Source organism: Plectrocnemia conspersa, unplaced genomic scaffold, assembly GCF_051122295.1.
Source record: "Plectrocnemia conspersa isolate PC_06_02 unplaced genomic scaffold, ASM5112229v1 ptg000001l, whole genome shotgun sequence".
NCBI classification, from domain to species: Eukaryota; Metazoa; Arthropoda; class Insecta; order Trichoptera; family Polycentropodidae; genus Plectrocnemia; species Plectrocnemia conspersa.
This window is the reverse complement of record NW_028277165.1, coordinates 25,024,024-25,043,467: the sequence shown is the minus strand read 5'-3', so window position 1 is coordinate 25,043,467 and position 19,444 is coordinate 25,024,024. Positions and strand designations below refer to the sequence as shown.

At 34.2% G+C, this 19,444-nt stretch overlaps 2 protein-coding genes across 3 annotated transcripts; one reads left to right on the top strand and one right to left on the bottom strand.

Annotated features, from left to right (window-relative positions):
• The first annotated feature begins 243 nt into the window (after window positions 1–243).
• Window positions 244–17,036, top strand: BRWD3 (bromodomain and WD repeat-containing protein). Of its 2 annotated transcripts, none has more exons than XR_015810905.1 (34): window positions 244–398; window positions 460–518; window positions 591–620; window positions 739–798; window positions 4,972–5,116; window positions 5,188–5,354; window positions 5,434–5,626; window positions 5,932–6,070; window positions 6,144–6,303; window positions 6,384–6,538; window positions 6,615–6,723; window positions 6,851–7,000; window positions 7,068–7,550; window positions 7,626–7,873; window positions 7,936–8,116; window positions 8,192–8,310; window positions 8,548–8,643; window positions 11,619–11,781; window positions 11,846–11,935; window positions 12,017–12,210; window positions 12,273–12,472; window positions 12,540–12,679; window positions 12,747–12,854; window positions 12,919–13,070; window positions 13,133–13,223; window positions 13,290–13,425; window positions 13,796–14,044; window positions 14,118–14,342; window positions 14,402–14,685; window positions 14,759–14,823; window positions 14,886–15,143; window positions 15,224–15,748; window positions 15,816–15,971; window positions 16,060–17,036. XR_015810905.1 is itself a non-coding variant. In XM_088193902.1 (34 exons), the coding sequence occupies exons 1-34, from the start codon at window positions 317–319 to the stop codon at window positions 16,297–16,299; spliced, it is 5,328 nt and encodes a 1,775-aa protein (XP_088050028.1). In that variant the 5' UTR covers window positions 244–316; the 3' UTR covers window positions 16,300–17,036. The 2 variants fall into 2 exon arrangements, 1 of the variants encoding a protein (XP_088050028.1); XM_088193902.1 differs by having other exon boundaries at window positions 14,886–15,047; window positions 15,652–15,748.
• On the bottom strand, window positions 17,037–18,889 carry LOC148239359 (uncharacterized). Its single transcript, XM_088193989.1, has 4 exons — window positions 18,776–18,889; window positions 17,961–18,122; window positions 17,376–17,896; window positions 17,037–17,299 (listed from the first exon to the last, which is right to left on the bottom strand). Exons 2-4 carry the CDS (start codon window positions 18,045–18,047, stop codon window positions 17,230–17,232), a joined length of 678 nt encoding a protein of 225 aa, XP_088050115.1. The 5' UTR covers window positions 18,048–18,122; window positions 18,776–18,889; the 3' UTR covers window positions 17,037–17,229.
• Window positions 18,890–19,444: the final 555 nt, after the last annotated feature.

Genomic DNA, 19,444 nt, shown 5'->3' with positions numbered 1-19,444 from the left:
TAGAGCTTCTTAAATGGATAACCTGAGAATCTCTGGTTTATAATAAAGGATGTTATTCCAGCTTTTTTAATGGAGAGTTTTCTTAATATTTTGATTTCATTAAGATTGATAGTATTTCATTAAATGATATGCATTTTTCTGGGCAAATGCTCCCAATGACTTCTCTATAAATGACGTCCCTGATTTATAATGGAATAAAATGGGGAAAAGTTAGTTTTCATAGTTAGCGCCGCGCACTGGTGTACAGTGGCGCCGCCCAGCGGCCGCAGGTGCGCGAGTGCGCCGACGTCCCTTGCGTCTCGTCCCTCGCCGGGCCATGGCCGCGGCCCCCGAGCCCCCGGACGAGCCTCCGCAGCGGCGAGGATCTCACTCAGAGGGCACAGACCCCGTAGCGGCAGGTCAGAGCCCCCGACGCCCTTTCTTTGTTTTGACAGCTCTCTCACGTACCGTTCTTTGCAGAGCTCTACTTTTTGGTGGCCAAGTTCCTGCTTTCGGGTCCTCTGCGCTCCACGGCCGAGGTGAGCGCCGCTTGGTGACTACCCCGCTGCGAACATGCGAACATTTTAAAACGCTCTATTTGTCCGTTTCAGGCGCTGCGAGCGGAATTGGCCGAGCGCAAGGTTAGCCGTCGCCGTCTGCGCGCATCGAGCGCGAGCGCTCTCCGGACGAGCTCCGGCCCTCTCTAAACTTGGCGACCGATTCTTCGATTTTCCTCATGTATTTTGTTCATGTTCGCAGATCCTGCCGAGGCGTCTGGACTGGCTGGGCCGCGCGCACGATCAGACCTTCCAAGACTTGGTAAAGCCGCTTTCCCGCTGAGCTTTTTGAATCTTTCGCGTTTTGTTTACATCGCGAGGGATGTTGCGACGTCAAATTGACACTCGATCTACTCTATTTCGTGACTTTTTGAAAAATATTGAAAAAAAGCGAATATGCTTATTTTATTTATAGATCCATTGAATAAAGTATTTTTTAACATTTTCGGGGGGGGTTCGGGTTTTAGGACGTAAATAAGGGCGCTATTCGCTCCGCCGATCGTAGTCGTCATCATATGTTTCCGTCTCTCTCTAACGCGCGCGTCGAGTGCCTTCCGTCTCTTTCTAGCGCTCGGCGCCGATCGGCCGCGCTCGGGTCGGCGGTCGCGGCGATTCCCCGATTCCGAAACTTTCGTCACATGCGCCGATCGATTATCAAAATTCACATTATTTTTTTTAATTATTCATTTAAAAACATTTCAATTTTCAATCACCTATTCGTTACAACGGGATTACACAATTCTCACCTACAAGTAACATCCATTTTATTATTACAGCTCAGTGGCTCCCAAAGTGTGAGCCTGTTTTCAAAAATAACATTTTCTAATTATAGTGGTGCAATCAGTAACTCGCTTAGTATAAACAAATCATTACTATCTGACATGGTTAAAAAGTCAGATAGCTATGCTTATTGGGGAGTTGAGTTGTCCAATACTTCAAACAACACTCATTAGGTGGCACACAAAAACGAAGTTATTCCAAAATCTCCGGACTGTAAATATTCCTTACCAGTAAGGTGACAAAAATTTTGTCCTTGAATAAAAATTTCCAAAATGATCTTTTTTTTTAGCTCTCAGTAATCTGTCCTTTATCCTTCTCGAACAAAAATTTCCGTGATGATCTTTTTATTTTTAGCTTCTGCAGCAATTTATTCCTCTCGGACAAAAATGTCCTTTGATATTTTCAAAATCTGGTCACTACTATCAGCAACTTAATCAAATACTTTCCCAAAGTACTTATAGTATTTATATCTGAGAAACATTTTTTGTACTGCAGAATGATCAGATCTGAGAAGTAATCAAAAATTTGTGAGTTCAGTTTTGTTGAAATGTAGTTTCAAAGATGTATTGTTTGACGATTCAATGCGAATATCTTGTCCTAATACAATATTTTAAGCATTAGTAACTTTCATGTTAAATGTATCTTTAATCTAATTATTGCCAGAATCAGGACTGGGAAAATAGTTCCTGAAGCTGCTTTTTAGAACCATTAGACGTTCTCAAAAATCTGCCATATTTCATTGAAAAAGAGAAAGTGTTGGAAAATACTCATACACACAGTTAATGCGTTTCGACAAGTCGATTTTTTTTATAATTGCTTCTATTTCATCTTCAACTATAAATATATTTGCAGCTGCACCTTGGAGGCTAAAATATCAATCATGTAACCAATCTTAGCTAACCAGGAAAAATCATTAAAAAATTCGTTCAGTTCAAGTTGCGGATCCATTAAAAATATTTTTTTGACCTTCGTGTTTCATCACAAATTTCAAAAAAGCGATTGAGTATTTTTCCATATGACAACTAACGTGCTTTTGAGTGTAATAATATATGTGTGTGTGGATTCCATCAAATATTGACCACTCGATTAAATTTTTTGTTATAAAATGATTCACTCGCATGATTCATTCATTGAACTATTAAATACGGTGGTATGCGAAAATTGTGAATCATAAAAGAACAAATCCTTTTATTTTATATTCATATCGTATAAATGCTAACAAATCATTATTAGAAACGTCGGTACTCTCATCCATGAGTATTATTGACTTTAGAGCACTTGTGAAATCAAGTGCTTTTTCATATTATATAATATGACATATCTTTAATCCTATTCTTGACCATATTGTTTACTAATGAAATTTAACTTATATCTTTTCTTGCTTTAATCCCCAACATCGTATTCGTTATTACTTTTGTAGCAGGAAGAATTAGTTGTTCTAATATATTATGGAGTTTTGCTATTAGTAGGGATACTTTGTATGATGCTTTTACCTTTTTTGCATCAGATTTTGACCTGAAGCATATTCTCGATTTTTTATTTCACAAAAATCGACAGACGTGTTTCAAAATAACGTCCGAGATTGGCGAGTTACATGCTATCGACTGTTAACATTCGCGACATAAAATACATATCTTTCCGCATCTTTATTGCAGATATAGGTGAATCCAAATGATAAATCACAATATTTTATATTTTACGTTTCTTGATGGATTTATTAAAAATTGTTATTATGCCTTATCTACAAATATAAATTCTTTTAAATGCACAATTGGTAACAAAATAGAGAATTTGACTTCAGTGTTTTCGATCTCGCTACGCAAATATTTTGATGTTTACATAAGATTAAGGTATGTTTAGATAAAAATATCACCTACTGGTTCAAGAACACGATAGATTAAAAAAATATCAACAAAGAGAATATTTAGAAATTTTGAACGTTCCTATAACACACATTTTAGCTGATTTCGCTTAAAAATTGTATTTTATCTATTTTTCTCAACTTTACAGAAAGACTATTCATAAAATCTAATATGGTTAATTTTCATAGATTCGTATAGAAACATGTTTATAAATTTAAATTAATATTTTGCTTTTCTAGTGTACATGGGCGAGGGAGACAGACATGTAGAGCGAAACATTTTATTTCACAACTGTGTTTTTACATAAATTCTTTGAAAATATATTACGTATAAAATTAGTATATTTTTTCTTAGGCAATACTACATACATCATCTCAATCTGATTAATTCCTAATTTACTCTTAAACCAAGTTAACTCATACACGAAAGTATAGTAGATTAATCTAAAATATACAAATTTTGAACTAGCTTGTCACAAGTAATCAAACAAATATTAACTAGTTTTCCTATTATTTGACTCACAATTTTTTTTATTTGTAAGATAACATATAGGCCATAACCAAAAACAAAGTGTTCAAATTACTGTATTTTATACTTGATCGAATGAAGCGCATCTAAATAAAATTTTGACCAACAGGAGAGCGCAAAAAACAAATATCCCTTCTCAAAAATCAAAAATCCACGTCAAAAGCTATAAAATCGCGCCACCGCCGTCCAGTGGGAACGCTCGTTACCGAACATTCCCACTGGAGCAATATGTGAGATGCGACATCTGTCTGTACTTCTGCTTATTTTTCCTGAGAGATGAGTTGGCTTAGTTTGTGTTTTGTACTTGACCTAATGAAAGTCCTAAAACTATAATTAGTTTTACAATTTTCATTAGATTAGGTTTGGGTTAAAACAGCAAATGGACGTTTCACAACTGTCAAATTGAGTTTCATAGACATTTTAGAGCAACATATAATTTCAATAACGCTGATCAGCTAAATTATATTTTCGCTAGTAGAAATACATATCTACTGGTTAAAATGTATTTGGACTTAACTATTGAAAATATAACTACTGAAGAATACACATTCACTGTAACATTTATACATCACATGTAAATAATAACAAAATCATATCATTTTAATAGCACCTGCCAGATAAATGATATTTTCACTGGTAAATATATATATCTACCTGCGAAAATTTATTCCAATATGATTTCACTGAAATGACATGTTTTAAAAAATATTTTCGGGATAGGTTCAAGACTATTTTTTTTTAGATTTTCTAAAGAAGGATTACTCAAAAATTTCTGGATAAGAATCAGGGACGTCTCTTCAGCTTTTTTAATATTTTAATTTTATTAAGTGACATGCATTTTTCTGGCTAAATTCAAGAGGGGGAGGCAAATTCCCCTACCTGCCTCAGAGTGCGCAATGAACAGAGCCAAATATATCTTATGTTCACATTATAAAAATTATTATGAATCTCTGAATTGGTTTTAAAAATACCACCAAAGTCAAATAATGTAGAAAAATATGTAGTTTAAATTTAAAAAATATAGTAATACAAAAAAAGTTTTAAAATAAATTAGCGCAATAAATATTTATGAACCACTGATTTTTCTTTGTAAAATAAAATAATAATTATGGAACAAATTAAGAAATGTATATGCTAATATTTCATTGCTAAAAGTTTTAAATGGAGGAAATATTATGTTCTTTCACGATTGCATTGTATTTTGTATATTATAAAAATTGAAAGTAGAACTCATTTTTTCAATATTAATATAAATAACTTTTCAGGACCGACAGCATCCTTCGGTGAGCAGTGATCACCTGCTTTCAGTGTGTACGGCTATTTTGAAATCCCCCCAAAACAAACCAAAGAAGTCTCTCTTGTGCAGCACTCTATTCAGGAAGTTACCGTTGCGCAAAACCAACTATATACGTGAGTCGATATAGAACCCGAATCGAATATGGTTTCTGAGACTTATATTATATATTGTATTCGCGTTCCAGTCGACGTTTTAAATACGAGGGCGCTAGGTCGTCAACTGAACGGGACTCGTGTACTACAGCTACCGGCCAGGACTTACGCCACGCTACAACTGCAACGTAGAACTTTGGGTCACTTGAGTGCGGTGTATTGCGTTCTGTTCGATCGCACCGGTCGTTACATTATTACGGTAGTTGGAATAAAAAATAAATTAACGTTTAAAGTGATTAAATGTACGATAATAATATTTAAATTGTCGCGATTTACAGGGAGCCGATGATTTGTTAGTCAAAATATGGAGCGCCATAGATGGAAGGCTTCTTTGTACGCTACGTGGCGCTTCAGCGGAGATAACGGACATGGCAGTGGATACGACCAATCAGCTGTTGGCTGCTGGATCCCTAGATCGATTAGTGAGAGTTTGGGATATGCAGTCGTCGTCTCCGATAGCAGTTTTACAGAGTAAGTTTATTTTAATTCTATGAACTTTAATCAATCACTGTTTTTTTGACCTTGTTCGATAAAATAAGATGAAAGATAGGAGGAATGACTAATTCAAAATATATATTTGGCTTGCTCCATAACTAATTGTACAATTCCTTTTTAATATAAACTGTGTGATTTAAAGCTATAGTATAGTCTTGATCTTTTTTCTTAAAAAAAAGTTAAAAATGAATTATAATGTGTTGAAAAATATATTCCATGCAAAAAAACCGACGTTACTTACTAAACAATTTAATACAAAATCAATTTTAATTTTAAAACAGGTCACAGCGGAATGATAACTTCGGTGCACTTTTGTCCTGCCCATTCTGGTGATTTGAGTTGTTTGGTGTCAACGTCTACCGATGGCTCGGTCGCCTTTTGGACGTACACTCATGCCGGCGTAGGAAAACCGTCTTTTATGTAATTTTTTTGTTACTTTTAGAAGATAATTATTTTAATGTTTCATCGCTTAACGTCATTTTTTTTTATATAGCTCCAAACCTGTGCAGTATGTAGAAAGAATGCGTCCAGGAGCTTCTCAGATGATATGTGCGGCTTGGTCGCCTGGAGGAGCGTTTCTCGCAGCCGGATCTGCCGATCATCATGTACGCGTCTATATGATGGCTGAAGGTGGACCTAAGAGAATATTGGAGGTTAATATATATGACAAATAATTACTTAATCATGATCTGAGGGATTTTAATATTAACATTGTTTTTATTATTTTTTATAGACTGCTGCACATTCTGAAGCAGTTGATTCTTTGCAATGGGCACATTCAGGTTTACGTTTTGTGTCAGGGTCGAAAGACGGAAGTGCAATTATGTGGCAGTTGCACGCTATGCAATGGCGTCACACTAAACTGAACATGTCTGATACCATTCCTGGGTAAATAATAATTTAATCAAAACTCCTAGCATCTGATTATAAATTTCTTGTTAAAGTTTTTAATTTAATATTTTAGAATGACTAACGATCCGGAAGACAATAAAGTAAAGCTGAAAGTCACCATGGTTGCCTGGGACTGCATGGACAATTACATCATAACGGCAGTTAGTGATCATTCGCTGAAGGTATTGTCAATATTTATGTTTTGTGATATTATATAAATACTAACTAGTTGAACAATAATTATATTTATTACCATTAACATATTGTTGTATTTTATAAAAATGAAATGTGATTTGATTATTTATTTAGGTATGGTGCAGTCATTCGGGAAAGTTAATCCGAATCTTGAAGGGCCATAATGATGAAATATACGTACTGGAAGCGCATCCGTCTCATCCTGCAGTTCTCTTATCTGCCGGACACGATGGACAAATATTCTTTTGGAACATTATAGAAGGAGTATGCATATATTTTTCATTCGATCTGTATTGATCTTATAAATATTAATCGGTTTATTACGTTTTAGATAGCTCTAAATTCTTTCGTGAATACCATTGACGGACAAGGGCACGGCGCCGTATACGACGCCAAATGGTCGCCTGATGGCACAAAAGTTACAGCTACCGATTCTCACGGTCATATTCTTCTACTCGGACTCGGCAAAGGCCATCGATTGCTCCAAGATCTGCCAACAGAATTATTCTTCCACACTGACTATCGACCATTGGTGTGGGACGGTTTAGGCGGCGTGTGCGACGAACAAACAGGAATACCGCCTCACCTCATGTCACCACCGTTCTTAGTCGACGTCGAAGGGAACCCTTACCCGCCTTATCTGCAAAGACTAGTCCCAGGCCGGGAGCTTGCGGCTTTCGATCAATTGGTACCTGACATAGGCGATATTATGTTGCAAGAAGGAGAAGCTCCACGATCTCATATTTCGTACATGATTGAAGCTTTGGCAATGAGACAAATCCTTTTATTCAATCACAACGACGAACCTGAAGAGGTGATGTTTTTATAATCATGTGTGTTTGAAACCTGTAAATTAAACTAATCTAATAATTTATATTTCAATTATTAGTCTGATGCCGAAGAAGCTGGCAGAGTTCATGCTTCCATATCTCGGTCAGTTGAAAATCAAATACGCGATATAGAGAACGACGGCGAGCGTAGGCCATCCGGCGAGAGCTCGAGAGATCATCGCAACTTTGGCAACGGTATAAGGAACAGCACTGGAGAGTGGCAGCGCGGAGAATTGCTCAACAGGAGTTGTCGTGCTTTAATACCACCCTTGCCCATGCCACTGTCAATTAATAGAAAATTATACATGTACGTAATTGTATGTAATTGATCAAGTATTTTTATTCATATACAATATTTCGATTTTATAGAGAAGAGATGACTAAAATGGAGATGGCTTGGTACGCGCGCGAAATGCGCCGTAGGCCGTTGATGATTAGTACCAGTGTCGGACCCGAAAGACGCCACCCCAGTCGAAGGGGCGGAAGAGCACGCGGCGGTCCCCGTCCGACTCGCAAAGCTCAACCGACAGTCAGTACCCGCGAATACGATGTAAATTTATTTTTTGATATTCTTAAAGCGTTTTAAATAAAAAATATTCTTAATAATCGTATAATAATCGGACAGGAACCACCTGAGATCGCTTCACCTCAAGAGACTGATTCCGATTCGAGCGTACGATTGTCAATTAGTGATAATTCATCTCAGGATACATCACAAGATGATCATTCGGATGATAGTTCAAGGTATAGTAATAGTTGAAAGGCTATCGGAATTTAATATGTTGTTACTATTTTGGTATTAGTGGTTACATTTTTCAAACTAAATAAGTGGAGAGTATTATAAAAGTAGTATAAATTAACCAAAAGTTTTATATATAACTAAAAAATATAATTTATTCATAATACTACTACTAAATTGACCACCTACACAAATATGAGTGTTTCATATATTAATTTTTATTTTAATATACTTCTCTTTAGTTCAAGCTCGTCGGAATACTCTGATTGGGTTGCTGATCATCCTGGAGTGCCTCTCGAACCGCCAAAAAGATCGAAACGGAAGCCTGCTAAGAAAGCGTATGAATTTTCCTTAGTAGATTTAAATAATAATTACCTAGCTATAGTTTTGGTTTCAAATTGGTGTTTAATAAGTTGGGTTGATATGTATTGTATATGTTACAGTGAATGTGTTTCAGTGAAATTATATTTTCACTAGTAAAAATATAATTTCACTTATTCGGTCAGTGAAAATGTATCAAACAATTGATTTGTTACTGAGCTGCTCTTACTATCATTTTGACAGTTCATTTGCTGTTAAAAACCAAACGTAACCGTAGACATTAAAGTACATCACGTTCGCTGAAAAAAAAGACAAATTTTTCAGAGCGTCTGTGGGCTTGTCCGGTCTCCGATCAATCTTTGCAGGTCTACGGTAGACCGGAAAGGTCTGTCTGTATAAGTAGACCTCTGGTCTACCGTAACGTGTGTGGCCGCCTTAGGAGTTAAAAACTATAGTTTTAAAAAATTCAGTTTAAACTTTTTGACCTTAACACATTGAATACTGGGCATTATTCCTAAAAATGGAGCCGTGCGGCTGGGATTATTTTTTTTTAAAACATCGTTACTCTTTAATTAGTCAACGTTTTAACGTCAAATTTTAAAAACAGATTCATGATGATCGTTTTTTGTATTTGCAATGATAAAATCAGTAAACGTCAAACTGTGGATCGCGTACCAATAAAATAAAATATAATTTTTTGCTTAGAATAACCAAATATATATATTTTTGAATAAAAACAATAAAGATAATAATAAAATGATGATAAAATACTGTTGTTTATAATAAAAACCGAAAATATCTAATTTTGTGACCTATACAATCAATTCCAAATTTTTAACACTTGACGGTCAAGTTACGCAGCGATATTTGCACGACACCCCAACTGTCCAATTTCGAACAAACGTAACGTTTGCCTATGGCTAAATGCAATCTTTTATTGTTTATGTATTACTATTTTATATTTCTGTTATAATTTATGTATTATTATTTTATATAGTATATTTAATATAATTAAAAATTATCAGTGATTCTAAACATTTTATTGCGTTAATATTATATATTTACCACTTTTTGTATTTTTACCACACGGTACGCAATGTGCTAAAATAATGAAAAACGCACACTTACTGTATACTTTGCATCCAATAAAGACTCGAACCACCAATGTGCTTGGATAGTTACACAAATTAATTCCTAGTCCTAATTTTCGCAAATAATCCCCGCCGCATGCTTCATTTTTAGCAATAATGCCCGGTATTCAATGTGTTGGTAATTGAAAACATGTTGAGAACAGTTTATTTACTTTGAACAGATCGGGATCATTTCAGGTATAAATATTATAATATTATAAAATATCACATTTGGGATTGATGAATCTGCATTTAAATGCCCACGATACCTCTACATACATATATATAACAGAAAATAATGATAAATAATAAAACATTATATTTTATATTATAAAATTTTGAATTTGATTTACTGTAATTTATTTCTTAGAAAATAGTATCAATAAATAAAGGAGTACGAAATAAATAAACATTACAAAATATATTGTAAACCTAACAAAATATAATAATGCAAAAAGTTGTAAAATAAATTAACGCAATTAAAAGTTGAGAATCACTGATTATTTTGTTATAATGCTTCGGGTTGATAATATGTACTTAGATATTAGGTCTGGCTCAACATTTCGATTTTTTATGCGGTTACCTTTGAATATTTTGGGTTTTTTGTAATTTTGTAGATAAGAATTTCAAGAAACATATCTCTAAAAAATTACCATCTTTACCTGAATCAAACCGATAAGGTGGGGTTTTTCGGTAACATTTTTATAACAGCGTGCGCTTAGCCTAACGGAAACGTTACATTTGTTCGAAATTGGACGGTTGGGTGTCTTGCGAATATCGCCGCGTAAATCGACCGAATTAATTAATATATTTATATATTATTAATACGTGATTCGCAATTTGGTGTTGAGTGATTTCACTATTTCTAATAAATAACATGTGAGATAATTCTATAGAAAAAAATTGTATATATATATATGTAAACATACATCTTGAAACAAATTTTTTTTACTGGAGTTTTGAGCCTCTGGAATTTAGAATTTCTACTTTTTTTAACTTTTTTTAGTTAATATCATATTAGTAACATTTGTAGGTAAATCCCTAAATAAATACGTTACAGTAAATACGCAGTTTACGTGGGTTTTTTTCGTATGAAGTTAAAATGACGAAACGCACAAATTTGTGCACACGGATGCAACGGAAGGTTTCTGAAACGCACAAATTTGTGCACACCGTACGCAATGTGTTAAAAAGCGTGTCGCCCTACAACTATTTTTTGAAACAAAGTTCGCTGGTGGTATATAGGACTTATTTTATTTGATTTAAAAAAAAAACAGGCAAATAAATGTTTCACGCCAGTCGATTGACAGCTTAGAACAGCATATAATTTTACTAACACCCGTCAGTGAGATTACATTTTATAAATATCTTGTTCAAGTTTTTAATTTAACGCTTTAGAATGATTAACGATCGAGAAGATAATATTTTCAGTGGTTTAAATATATATATCTGCCAGTAAATTTTTTTTTTGATATGAATTCACTGAAATGGCAGTGAAAATATATGTTCAATTGTAATATACATTCACTATAACATGTACATTATTTAAATGTATTTGACAAATTAATTATATTTTGCCTTTGAATTGTATGATATTTTTATAGTTGAATGATTGATTTATTTATTATATTTTAACGAAAGTAATGGGCGTTATATTATGATTGCGATCAATAGACAGAGAAAGCTTCGTGTTACCAATGAAAGGCAGTAGTTGCTTATCTGATTTTATATGAATTTACATGCTATGGAAATCAACTAACTGTGAAAAGGGTGCAATTATTAACATTTATCATTGATTCGTTTATTCGAGACTTGAGAGGCAAATATCGCACTGCATTAAAAAGTTTATTATATATTTTCAGTGCACCACAACCAGTCGAAAAAGAGGAAGAAGCCAACGGTATACTTCCAAAAGTGATAGAAATACCTGAAAGGTACAGACCTTCCGAATGGCTATGTGCAGTTTTGCCTAGGAAAGCACCGTATCATCCACAGATGGGTGACGAGTGCATGTATTTTAAACAGGTATAAAATAATAAACTTTTCACTATTAATAAATATTTATTATAATAATCAATTCTATTTCCAGGGTCATTCTAAATATTTAGATGCAGTTTTAGACAAAAATGTATATAAAGTTAGTATCAGGGATAAACCATGGGAAAAAATCCAACTAAAGGTATGATTATTCACTTATCTAAAACATGCAACTTCGAGCATTTCAAATTGATTCTGATGTTCATATATTTTTAACCCTTAGGATTGTGAGGCTGTGAAAGTAATTGGTATAAAATACGTTATAAGACCACCGCGGTTAGTTTGCTTGAAATTGGCGGTTGAAAATGGAGCTACGTTCACTGTGCGATATCACGACATGCCCGACGTGATCGACTTCTTTGTTCTAAGACAAATGTACGACATAGCCGTCGAAAGGAATTGGAAATTAGGCGATAAGTGAGTGTTTTAGCTATATATTATACTTTAAAAGTCAGCATTGATTCATTTTGTCTGCTTAGATTTAGGTGTATGATTGACGACGGATGGTGGATGGGGGCTATCATGGAGGACGGTGCTTCTAAAGACGAAGGTGAACCTAGCACCACCGCAAGTACTAGCGATGTGCAAAATAGTCATTTTTTAAGCTTGCGCGTTCGCTGGGATAATGGAGAATACGAGCAAATGAGTCCTTGGGATTTAGAACCTATAGAAGAATCAAGTATGTTTCATTGATATTGGTGTATTTATTGTGTAGATGCAATATTAATTGCAATTATATTTTATAGGATTACCCCAAGAAGTTGGTGGATGGGTAGCCGTACTTCCATCGGAGCTAGAAAATCTTTTATATAGACCTAGAGCGGAAGAATGGCCAGGAGGTGATAGAGATGAAGCGTGCATGTTAATAGCACGAGGCATCGATCAAGTAATGTGCATTCCATTTTTTATGATATTTTTTATTTTATAATTCGTTAATGATTTATAATGAACAGGTCATGGGGCTAGCTATAGCCGAACCCTTCATTGCCCCCGTCGATTTGAACATTTATCCAAGCTATGCATTTACTGTTGAATATCCAATTGATCTCTCCACCATTAAGGTATTTTTATCATCACTTAGTTTATATAAATATATAAATTATTATATGATTTGTTTTATTTTAGTCACGTTTTGAGAACCACTTCTATAGAAGGGTAACGTCGGCTCAATTTGACGTTCGGTACTTAGCTACCAATGCCGAAAAATTCAACTTACCGCACACACATATCGTCAAAAAAGCTAGGGTTATCACTGAACTGTGCTTGCAGATAATTAGGTAAATATTTTATAATGAAATTTGTTATATAAGAGTTCAATATGTAATGTTATGATTTTTAGATATCCGTCCGAAGTCGACGTTCAAGCATTTTATCATTTCTTGATGGACTCTTACAATTCTTCAGATTCAGACGTACCTCTTTCGAAACAAGTAATTTCAAATACTAAAAATATATCTCTATGAACGTCGACGACTGATTGATGATTTTATTTGCAGACGTCCAGAGCAAAGAGGAGAAGTAAACGAGGCACTAAAAATTGGTATTCTGGTTGTAGAACTGTACTTAAAGGTATAATAGCTGCTTCGGACTCTTTTCCGTTTAGAGAACCGGTACCTGTAGACCAATTACCTGGTAAGAAACAATACGTGTCTTAATAGGGTTGCATTGGTCCTTTTATATGGATATAGAGTTAATACAGTAGACCCCCAATAACACGGTAAATTGGGAATGTGCTATTTGGGTGTCCGTTACTCTGTGTGAGTGAGCCGAAGGGAGGATATCTCATGTACGTATTGCAAAAATTTGTATGAGTATTTTTTAGTCCCCCAACTACACGTTACCAATTTACCGTGTTATTGGGGGGATCTACTGTGTGATCGGGCGTTGACATTATATTTATGTTGTCCATTCGCCTTATGAATTTAGACTAAAAGACATTTGTACACTTAATGAAATTATTTTTATGCAAGACGTTCTTATTTTATTTTTTGTAAACGATTAGAATACAGCCAAGTTGTATCGAAGCCTATGGATTTGAGTACCGTTGACAATAACCTCGTGAATGGATTGTATCAAAATCCGACCGAATTTGCCAAAGACATGAGGATGATATTTAGTAATTCAAAGTCATACAATACCAACAAGAGGAGTCAGATATATGCGATGACTTTACGACTCTCGACGCTCTTTGAATCGTTATTTAGACCAGTAATGGATAATTGGAAAGTAGCGCGAAGAAAAAAATCAAACGGTATTATATAATATAAATGAATGAAATATTGCAAATGATTCGAAAACGGTCAAATTGTATTACTTTTTTTCAGTTTTGGATAGTTCTGATAGCGCATCTGATTTTGAAAATAACTCGGTCCATTCCCATAACGGCTATAATAATGTTAACGGTGCATCTAGCAGTAGTACAGGTAGTTCGAGGGCCTTAAATAACGGAAATAGTAGATATGTGCCGACTGGTTGTAATAATTCAAAACATAACGACAGCGATAGTTGGGATAGCGATGTTCCTCTGCGAGAAGCTCCGGTGTATAAAGGTATGCATGAATATTTTTTTTAATATAGGTTTCAATTCTTGATGAGAGTATTTTTTTAGGTAAAGGTAAAGGAAAACGCACGATCGTTAACAACGGAAACAGCTCACAGCAATTACCGACGAGGGCTTCGAAACGAAGTTCTAAAAAACTGTATGACAACGAAGACAGCAGTTCTAATTCAGTTGATTTAAACGCAGGCGGAAATAATCACAACGGCTACGGTAATTCGGACAATAGTAGCGATGGTAAAAAAGACGACGATGACAGCGGTGACAGTTACAAGCCTACGAAAAAGACGAACGGAAAGGTGGATTCGTTCTATCCGGGACGGTCTAAGAAGAAAGTGCGTGTTCAAAATGAGCAAAATAAATATTTAGTAAAATAATAAATTAAATAAATTGTATAAATATTTTTAGAAGGGAAAGAAAAAGAGCGAAAAGAAAAGGAAGAAGTCCTATAAAAAACCAAAAGCCAAAAAGAGGTATGTAGATGTATTATATTTTAATGTTAGATCGGTGTTAATTTTTAATGTTGTTTTTATAGAAAGCGTGTCAATGAAACGTCTGACGATGGCACCTCATCCGACACGAGCTTGTCAGTGGCTTCAGCGAATAGTCACAGAAGATATGAAAGCGATCGCTCGTTTCAATTGCGCGATAATTCAGATTCCGATTCAGACGATGATCGACCGTTGGGATCGATGAGGTATTGACGGGATGCAAGCTTAGGTTATTCAAAAATTTCCCGGAATCTTGTAATTGTAAAAACGTACTAAACATCTTGAACTGCAAATCAGAAAATGTAACTATTTTCTTATAATCGTTAATAAAAAAATTTAGGAAATATTGGTGAATTTAACATACTATCTAATACTTTGACAGATATTCAAACTAAATCACCTCAAAACATCAAATGGCTGCTTACAGTAGTTGCGTTATAAATTTTGAATCAATCGTATAATTTATGTTCGAGGAGGCTCTATCAAATCATCTTCGAATACTTTTCATAATGCATTATAAATTTAAATATCTTGTGTTAGCGAAAACCAAAATTATGTTTAGGATAAAGATATATGTTCCAAAATATGGATGGAATATTGCTGATTAATTTAAACTTTGGATCAAATATTTTGACTGAAGAAATTTAATATCAACGCTAAAGATATGGTAATCGTTTGCAATAATATATACAAAGACAAAGAAGCCGCTGAAACTGTTGTTCTTGGTTGGACTATTCTGGGAACTTTTTGAACAACATCAATGAATTTTCCACATAAATTTGTACTCATGCATGCGTTTTGCGTATACAGTAGGCAAACTGATTACAACAGTTCCGAAAATCATAATAATTTTCTGGTGAATTCGAGATTACGACAAAGGCAAATGGCTCTGTCCGACGAATCAATGGTGAGTAATTGTTTTAAATTGATGGATTGACAATATAATTATATCATAATGTGAATTTTTTTATTAGGCCGGTCCATCGGGATATACGAATAGAGCTCGAAGAACAGCTAGGGATTCTAAACGTCCAAAGTATAATGAGGATAGCGAAGAAGACAGTATAGCCGCTATTAGCAAACGCCTAAGAGGTCAACAGCGTCCGAGACATAATCCTATGGGTTTGCCGGTAAATATATGTAGAATATGTTAATATAAAAAATATTTGTTTAGCGGAAATGGGCATAAGCAAATTACAGCATATTTCTATTTTATAGGGTATGATGTCAACGCTTATGAATCCAGTTCGTATTAGAAATCAAGCCGTCGTTAATAGAAGAAACCAACCGTCGACCTCGCGTCAAAGCGACGACATCGTCGGCCCGTCGAGTAGTAACACGTCACATCCAGGTCCGAGCGATAGCTTTGCCCCCGAAGACGAAGAACCATTGTCCGTATCGAGTCGCGGCCGAATACGCAAATTAACAGCCAAAGCTAAAAATCTATTACAAGACTGACAATCGATGCGCATGGGTTTTGACACCCCTGATGGCAGGAAAGACCTACTCGACAAGTGGTATTAATGTTGAGTAGGTTTTTTCATCACTTCTAGAGACAAATATTATTTCGTGTGGTTAGCCGAATATTTCTGATGTAACTTATTGACTGGATTATTGAGATTTTTTATTAGAAGTAATATTAGGGGTTGAGTTGGGAGACAATATAAAAATAATTGTATTGTTACTTATGAGATGAATTACTTACGCATTTTTAGTGAATACAATAAAAAGTTTTTTAATCATTTCAGTAGTTCACAATGGTGATTTTGAGTTTGGGATGTGGGAAGTATTATTGATAAGTTATATATTTTATTTGCTGAATTATAATATCCAGTTTATTGAAATGATTAGTTTTTTTGTTTCTGGAAGTTGCCTCAGTTATATGCGCATTCAACAATTAGGGATAAAAATTGCCGTGGATGAACTCTAATATTGACATATATTCCATGAATGTATGCGAATTCCTTCAATAGTTCAATGTCAGAAAAATGGTTAAAAAAATACACATTACATTAGTTTCTGTTCTTGGTTATTTTTTATATTGACGGATTAATTTATTTTTATACTTTGATCATTTATTTTATTTGCCTTTAATTACTATTATTTTTTTAATTGTACCTACAATATTTATTTTTATACCGAATTATGTGTAATTTATTGTCTTATGATTTTTTTAAATAAAACATTACAATATCTTTTCTTTTGTTATTCTGAATTAATTTGTCTCAAAACAATTCAATACTAAAACATGTTTGTACTATATTTGTAATTTAATGAATAGTAATTTTCAATAATTGTAAATTGGTGTATATTATAATATAATCTAAATGTTTTATAAACATAAACAATACTTTGTTCATTTCACAATTGTTCTGTTTCTGTTAAATATTATTTTTTTAAACTGTTCATATACTTCCAGTAGTTATCCCATTGTGAATTTTTCATCTTATTGAAGTACCTATAAGATAAGACAAGGTATAGTCGATATAATATTTATAAAATAATAAGTGTAAATAAGATTATTTTTTTCATACTTCTCATTAAGCTCTTTTAATAGTTCATTCGTCAAGCCATCGTATAAAACTGATAGATTACTATGAAGCAGTTCTCTACAGTTCATGCCGACTAAATTAGTGGCCACATCAGTGTTTTTAAACGCATGCGATATCGACATTCTTCCCAATTCTATATTTTGAGATTTGCATATATCTGAGGCTGCTTTACAATTTACTTTGACGGAATCCGACGCTGGATGCCATAGAGGCGGTCCAGCATTTGTCAACAGACCCATTCCGTGAGTGGCCGCACAAATTATTCCGTCTTTCAAAAGATTAACGTAATCATCTAGTGAAGAATCAATCAACGTATTTCTGCAATATGTTAATATAGTATCGATTTTCACATCGGAACGCTTGATCGTTCCCCACAAAACAGACAATGAATATCCTGCAATTCCCATAAATCTTACTCTTCCTGATTCTTGGATTCGTTTCAACGATGGTAGGGTTTCTTTCAGTACAGTATCGAGATTTGATGCAAACTCAACGTCGTGGACCTTAAAATGTATTTATAATCAATAACCGGTGGTTGCTTATTAATTGATTAATGAAATAGTGTACTTGGATTATATCGACGTATTCTAGTCCCAGCAACTCTAAGCTTTTATCAAAACTCTTGATAGTCTTCTCTGCTGTGAAGTCAAACATATCTTCAAAGTTCAATTCGTAACGTCCAACTTTTGTCCCTATGTAATAAGCTTTGCGCGGTATACCTTTTAAAGCCTACATGAATAATTTAAAAAATATGAGTTTAAATATACAAAAAGCAGGCAGATTAATTTAAATATCTTCAGAATAATGAATTAGGCCCATTGTCCACGGAGGCGTCGCTGCATAGACATGTATTCATCATTGTACGCCTGCTTGCTGAGTACATATAAACTAATGAGACACTGTCGACGAAGCTGCAACGTCACAATCACGTTGTTGCGTGCAAGATTCATGACGACAGTCGTCAAGCATGTCAGATGTCCGAGCGTATCGAACTGCGTGAACGTGTAGAAAACAATGGCAATTTCAGCTACTAAATTTGTTCTTTTCTTAGAAAAGTACCAGTGTCTTTATAATAGTAATCTTGCAGATTATGCAGTTAATATTACTGAAAAATCTTGGAGTGAGGTGGGAAGTCAAATAATGTTTCGTTAGTTTATATGTACTCAATAAGGAGGCGTACAATAACGAATACGCGTCTATGCAGCGACGCCTTCGTGGACAGTGGGCCTTATTCTAATCGAGACGTACCAGAAATTTACAATGAAACAAAAATAACATGGTTTTCATTAAAACGTTATTCAACCCTTTTCATATAAGGGAACGCATTTTTCAACGAATTATTTGTTGAAAAATTTTTAGCTATAGAAATAAAATATTTTTACTTTTCCCAGAACAGTTTCAGATTTTCCTTGTCCATACCATAGAGCTGTGTCTATACAATTGACGCCATTTCTAATAGCTTCTCGTACTGATTCTACGCCTTCTTCCTCGTTAAATCCACTAGAAGTAGATTCTTAATAATATAAATAAATTTGTGAAGAAAATAGATAGATAAATAAACATACCTGTACAACTTACTAAAAGCACCCGCTCCAAAAGATAACAAGGAAACGTATATATCGGTATTACCTAAACGATTGTATTTCATTTTTGAAACATTTTCTTTATTGTGGAAGCCTTCTACGTAAGTCAGAGGCAACGGAAAAGAATCCATCTTTAATAAATCATTAATTCGTCAAGATTTCTTCTAAAATATTGATGAGAATCTCACTTTTGATATGTACTACGTCCGTGCAGCAAATGAACCAATTGAGTCGAGTTTAAATTTATTGCTGATAAAATCAAATTAAGTTTTATTGCTGATGTAAAATATATATAACGATGAATTTTCACGTCATTGTTAATGTCTTTTATTTAAATGTCCAATTGTTGAATATAATTAGTTATAAAGTTTAGTGCTTGTACCATTTTACATAAAGTGCATGACAAATGTGTTGAAAAAAAAAACAAGCTAAGTTATAATACATAAAATAGAAAAAAACTTGTCGCTA

Bases quoted from the DNA above. Each gene is read 5' to 3' on its own strand.
- BRWD3 (XM_088193902.1), top strand. From the start codon at position 317: ATGGCCGCGGCCCCCGAGCCCCCGGACGAGCCTCCGCAGCGGCGAGGA. The intron at 5,355-5,433 runs GTAGTTGGAATA...CGCGATTTACAG, and splicing joins CCGGTCGTTACATTATTACG to GGAGCCGATGATTTGTTAGT. The intron at 14,343-14,401 runs GTATGCATGAAT...GTATTTTTTTAG, and splicing joins AGAAGCTCCGGTGTATAAAG to GTAAAGGTAAAGGAAAACGC.
- LOC148239359 (XM_088193989.1), bottom strand. From the start codon at position 18,047: ATGTTTGACTTCACAGCAGAGAAGACTATCAAGAGTTTTGATAAAAGC. The intron at 17,897-17,960 runs GTACACTATTTC...ATACATTTTAAG, and splicing joins AATACGTCGATATAATCCAA to GTCCACGACGTTGAGTTTGC. The intron at 17,300-17,375 runs GTATGAAAAAAA...CTTATCTTATAG, and splicing joins TTAAAAGAGCTTAATGAGAA to GTACTTCAATAAGATGAAAA.